At 42.5% G+C, this 6,000-nt stretch overlaps 1 protein-coding gene across 1 annotated transcript; it reads left to right on the top strand.

Moving 5' to 3' along the window:
- Positions 1-1,462: 1,462 nt before the first annotated feature.
- On the top strand, positions 1,463-4,778 carry DMRTA1 (DMRT like family A1). Its single transcript, XM_032213827.1, is given in 4 exon segments — positions 1,463-2,042; positions 3,924-4,037; positions 4,040-4,182; positions 4,185-4,778. Coding segments are annotated over 4 exon segments (1,431 nt in total).
- Positions 4,779-6,000: the final 1,222 nt, after the last annotated feature.

The raw sequence follows: 6,000 nt of genomic DNA, 5'->3' as shown, positions 1-6,000 counted from the left end.
CCTGGCTGACAGTGCTTGAGTTAAAAGTTTCACACATGTGGAGGAGGCATGGATAATGCAGTCATTACCAATAAAGCCCAAATGTACATAAGATAAATTTTATCTTGTTAATCTTGCTGTGAGAGCTTCACTGGGATGGGAAGGGATGATAGATCTTGTCAGTCTGGAAGGTGTTTTAACATTCTTTGGGGATTAGCTATCCTCTTCTAATAAATCTTGCTTATTCTTAGGAAATAAGAGCGGCACAACATAATCACAGCGGCAAAGTGAATTTTATCTGATACTGCAGCGCATGCCAAATGCCTTACTTCAAATAATTTTAGGCCACCAGAAACAGGGGTGTGTATGGGTGGGAAGCAGGAGCAAAAGGTTGCCAATTGTTTTCAGATTTTTTGTGCCAAATGTGCTCTTTCAAGAGGCAACTAGATTTTCTGGTTTTTTTCCCCCCTTTGAAGACGTTTCCCTGCTCATCCAAGAAACTTCTTTAGCTTGGATTTTTTGTTTATCCCCACTGAAGGGAATATATTTGCGAAGTTTGGTTGTATAGCACCATGAACGTAAGGGATTTTTTTTTAAAAAAAAGTCAAGCCTGCTTAATGGAAGATGGTTTGGTGCGCCACTGCTTTTTCCTGAGATCAGCATGCATCTGAATGCAGGCTCACCTGCCTGACATGGGTTGGTGTTGGAAGGTGTCAAGGGAAAAAAAAAGATAAAGGTGACACAGTTCCCGAATGCTTTTCACACATACATGTTTCTGAGGCTAAAAAGTGGAGATGTTTCTTGGCACCTCTAGAAGCGTACAATAGTGCAACCAACCCACAGACACAAACACTCACTTCCAACTCGTCTCAAAGGTGCTTTTTTCAAGAGGTTACTGGACTTTCTGGTTTTTCTTTAAAGATGTTTCGCTTCTCATCCAAGGAGGTTATTCAGCTTCTGAAGAAACTTTTTCTTCAGCTTTTCAAGAGCTGAAGAAGCTTCTTGGATGTGGATAGGCAAATTCAAGGTCCTTTTCTAACTCTTCTCATGTCCCAAAGGTGCTTTTGTTCAAGAGGCAAAAGGATTTTCTGATTTTTCTTTGAAGACATTTCGCTTCTCATCCAAGAAGCTTCTTCAGCTCTGAGCTGGAGAAGCTTCTTGGATGAGAAGCCAAACCTCTTCAAAGACAAAACAAAGAGAGTCCAGTTGCCTTTTGGGGGAAAAAAAAGCACTTTTGGGGCAACCATGACCTGCTGGACGACTGAGAATCTCCACAGAGACACTTCCAAGTCGGCCAGAGAGTTAGATTCCCCCGTCCCTTCGGTCTTGGTGGGCGGCTCCCTGCTCTCAAGTGGGCGGACACCCCGCCAGCCACTCTCTCGGGGTCTGCGGGGGGGCCAGCGCCCGATCACACTCGCGCAAAAGCGAATCGCACTCGCGCCTTCGGAGGAACTACTGTGCGCTGCTCCCGATCCGCGGACTCATGGCGACGAGCAACCCGCCTCTCCTGCCCCCACCAGGGCTGCCCGTTTCGGTGCCCAGAGCACCTTCGGCAGCGGCGGGGGTCCCCATGCCGCCCACCTTCCTTCGCCCTCCTAGCTTCTTCGTGCGCGCCGCGGCCGCCGCGGCTGCAGCGGCGGCAGCAGCCGCCGCCACCGCAGGCAATCCCTCCAGCTGCTACGCGCAGGCGGCGGTGGGGCTGGAGCGCGGCGTGTGTTATCCGCGCACGCCGAAGTGCGCCCGCTGCCGCAACCACGGCGTGGTGTCGGCGCTGAAGGGCCACAAGCGCTTCTGCCGCTGGCGGGACTGTGGTTGCGCCAAGTGCTCGCTCATAGCGGAGCGGCAACGCGTGATGGCCGCCCAGGTGGCGTTGCGCAGGCAGCAAGCGCAGGAGGAGATCGACGCGCGGGCCGGCGGCGGCGGCGGCGGAACTCACCAGCAGCAAAAGCGGACGCCTGTTGCGGTCCACCTGAGCCCCGGGAGCCAGGCGGCCGGCGACGCCGGCGCTGAAAGCGAGCCTGCTGCTAAGAGTTTCTGCCCGGTGTTCCAGCGCGCGCGAAGAGGTGGGATTTCCCTCGATGTTTGGGGTTAAATTTCCATAAAAAGTGGTGGGGAGCGGGCAGAAAGAAAATCCCCCGAACTCAATCAACCGCGGCTGATTCCACCTTAAAGGGCTTTAAGTCAGAGGTGAGAAATTGGTGGCGTTTCAGTCAGCCTGGTTCGCAAGAGCTTATGTCTGAACGGTGAATAATCCAGGATTTTGGCAAATATAATTAAGCATCTCTTGTGGGGAAAGGAGAATCACTAGTTCTTTCCCCCCAAGTTTTCAGTTTTAGGTTTCTTCAGAGATCAGAGGGAGATCACGGAGAATGATGGGGATGGTATCTTTGAAGTGTGTGCAGCTTGTGCAATAATATGTTTTGATAGCAATTTGTGATAGGACTGATAGAATTTTCTTTTTTCTTTTGTTTTTAGTGACCTTCAAGGGAAATAATAGCTATCAGTTAGTATTTAATGTGAGTATAGTGTGCAGCTCAAATCTTTTTTGGATTATGAAGATTATCCATTACTTAATTAATTGTTATTTAGTCTTAGTGAAGAAACACCTTAGGAAACTAGTAATCATTTTGCTTGATGTAATAGATTGTAAAGTAGGAATCTGCCTTTCCTGTGGTTATAAAGGAAGGGGGGAGGGAGGGAGGGAGGAAGGAAGGAAGGAAGGAAGGAAGGAAGGAAGGAAGGAAGGAAGGAAAAAGAACCACAGCTCAACTCTGTGTATTGCTGGAATTGAAATGAACTATAGATAGAATCCATTGATCTCTGTAAGATGCATTCATCTAAATGGTCTTGGGTTGGCACAATAATTTATATTAGAAAGAATATGAACTCTCTTTTTAGGCTCAAAATGTTAAAAACTATTTTTAATAGCATTATAGCTCTTCTTCCATCTCAAACACATCCACATTCTGGCACTTCCCAGAATGTGTTAAGATTGTGGCTTTTCATCATGTTCCATAGCATGGATTATTGGAGAAGTTGCATTTTTAATCTTGGGTGCAGGTTGGCCATTTGCTTATATTTTATGGAAAATATGAATGCTTTGGAAAAATAGTTTATTAACATTATAATTCTAAAAATTATACAAAGGTATTATTAATGTTTGCAAGGCATTTGACACTGCCTGTATACTAACCAAAACAGCATAGTTGCTTGTTCCAACGGGCAAATGAACTAAATCTATGCGCTGGCCTTCGTATGGGCAATTGTAGTAGTAAAGATACAAAGCACCAAGAAATTATCTTGGAAAGCTCTGTTAAAAGGTAATGGGTATTATAGTTTTCTTTTAGTGGCTCTCATTATTTAAATGGTCTTTCTGCAATCAGCTTGTGTTGTAGGAAATCTCTGTAGGCAGAAGAACAAGTTGTATGGAAAAAGCATGGAAACATTATTTTCTTCTTTATGGAGACAAAAGCACATTATCCCATTGTGACAATTTACTTTCAGATACAGTTTGTAGATTTTAAGCACTTGGGAGCGACTTCACATATCCTGTGTAGATATATTGCTTCCATTTTATGATTTCCATGTTGTACTGCTGTAGTGTTTTTACTTTTTGCAGTAAGTGCATTGTTTGTTTCACACTCTGTACATGTAAACAATCCTTCTTGGATATTTCATAATAGGTGCCAAAAAATGGGATATATACATTGTATGCCATGCAACATAGCAACCTGTGACTTGTGCACTTGCGGTAACAAGGAGGTATGTGCAGTGAAAAGAAGAGTTTTAAAGATAACTGAATTGTGTACATATAATATTGAATAGACGATGTGATTCCATAACGGTAATGCCTAGAGGCCTTAGGGTGTTTATATGAGAAAGCAGTAGATGAATCAGATATATTGTAATAATTGAGTATTTGGTTGCATTTTTTCCCCCATTAGAAGAGAAGATTCAGAAGTATGACTTCTACTGCAGTGAATCGGGCACTTCTGTAGTCCATTTGCTTACACCCTCCCTGACATCTTCTGAAGCTGCTGGAAGTAATCAAGAGAAGCCACCGAGACGCAGACTTTAAATAAAGAGATAGCTTTATCGGGTACTGATGAATCTTTAGAAGGAACTGACAGCCCAGCCTCTTTGTCTTCGTCGGACATGGAATCTGGAAATGAAAGCGAGTGTCCCAAGGATTTTGTTCCCTGTGATGCAGCATCCCTCCTGCTGCTGCTACTGCTTCTGTTGCTGACAGTGCCTTAAAGCGCAGAGACCCCCTTAATATTCTTACCAAGGTCTTTCCTAATCACAAACCAAGCAGGTTGGAAAGGGTTCTGCAGCTCTGCAGAGGAGACATAGTCCAAGCTATAGAGCAGATCCTGAATGCCAGCGAACACAGGCCAGGATTCCGAGAGCTTGCAATCCCAGTCTTGCCTGAATGCAGTGCTTTCCAGAGACCTTCTGATTTTGGCCTCGGAGTAGATGTCGCAGCAGCGCTTGGCAATAAATCAGCATTTGTTCCTCTTCAAACCAGCTCGGCCTCTTCCAGGAGAGAGATGAATTTTTATGGCTTAAGCCCTAGACTGGGAATTGGACCTCTAAGAGTGACTTATTCTCCCCCAGGAAGAGCTTTACCTGGATTGATGGCACCATACCTGAGGACTGGCTTGTTTCCTGCTTTTCCTTTTCATCCAGTGGTGGACTCTTCCTTCTCAGGAGTGATCAAAGATGCATCTTATTCCCCCAGTGAAGACAAGTTTTTCAGTACCAAGATGTACGCCAGATTAAATGACGAACGCAAATAGCATTTCGATCGAAAATTACTTTTTCTTATTCTAACTTGTTCAGTTGTGCTGATACTCATCATGGAGACCGATTCTTAAATGTAAATCCAATAAAGAACAAATTAGTATTAAATCCTTCATTAAAAAAAAAGAGGCTGCCACAGGATTCTTTCTCTAAAATCAGTTGAAATTGGACATATAATAATTTGAAAATGGAGAGATTTCTGGAGTGTCAACCATGAAAAATTATTAGAAGCAAAATTGATATGGAACATTATATATTAACATATAATTTCATCTCATTTGAATCTTTGGAAGAAAAAAAATGGTGACACTTGGAGACTGAAAGTTGAAAAGCCAAGAGTAACATGAAAAACTCCAGAAAATCAAAACTTTTGTCTTTTGCATTTTGAAAAGGATTGTCTTTTGCATTTTCAAAATATTTGATACGTTTCTTTTTTTTTTACTTGAAATGTAGTTCTTTGAAATCAAGAAATAGTTTTCCAAATATAGATTCTTGATTTCTTTTTAATGAAACAGTTTTTGAAATATGTAGTACATGTCTCTGATCAACTGTTGTAACAAAATTGGTAAATGATTTTGGATATAAGCAGTCTTTTTAGACTAAAGATATTATGCCTTAATTATGTTTGTATATGGATAGAAGAATTGAAGGAATTGCCTGGTTAAAAATAATTCTGAATTATGCTTTAGAATAATGTGATTGAGATTCAAGCTCACGTTCTTTTCTTTTAACGTATATGAATAATAATGAAGATTGGAAAATCTTTTATTTGCATTACTAGGTATATTAACATTAAATCTGCCAACTGCAGTTATACTGTGGCTGGGTCGACACATTATACTGTCATAGTTTGCTCAAACTGTGATTTTAATAGCCTGTAATCTCCAGGTTCACACAATGTGTTAAGTGAAAATGGCTTAGTGCAACATGTGAATCTGCAAATCAGGGTTTGTTTGTGCTAAACAATGGCTTTTTAAATAATGGTTATTAAATAATCCACAAGTTTATTTGCAAACAAAGCTTAACCTAAGACAACGATGGCCATCTTGCCAATGGGTAGCACCCATTTCTGCAAAATATGGCTTACCAAATATGGCAGAAATGTGACCACATTTCCGTGCCCTAGTTTTTCTGGGGTGAGAGGACCCTCAAGATTAACAGTGGGCTGAGAACTTTCTGCTCACATTCCTATAACTACCTATAACTCCCCTGTAACAG

The sequence above is a fragment of the Thamnophis elegans genome, chromosome 3 (genome assembly GCF_009769535.1).
Source record: "Thamnophis elegans isolate rThaEle1 chromosome 3, rThaEle1.pri, whole genome shotgun sequence".
NCBI classification, from domain to species: domain Eukaryota; kingdom Metazoa; phylum Chordata; class Lepidosauria; order Squamata; family Colubridae; genus Thamnophis; species Thamnophis elegans.
Note: the sequence above shows the minus strand (reverse complement) of the source record. Positions and strands in the feature narration are given on the sequence as shown.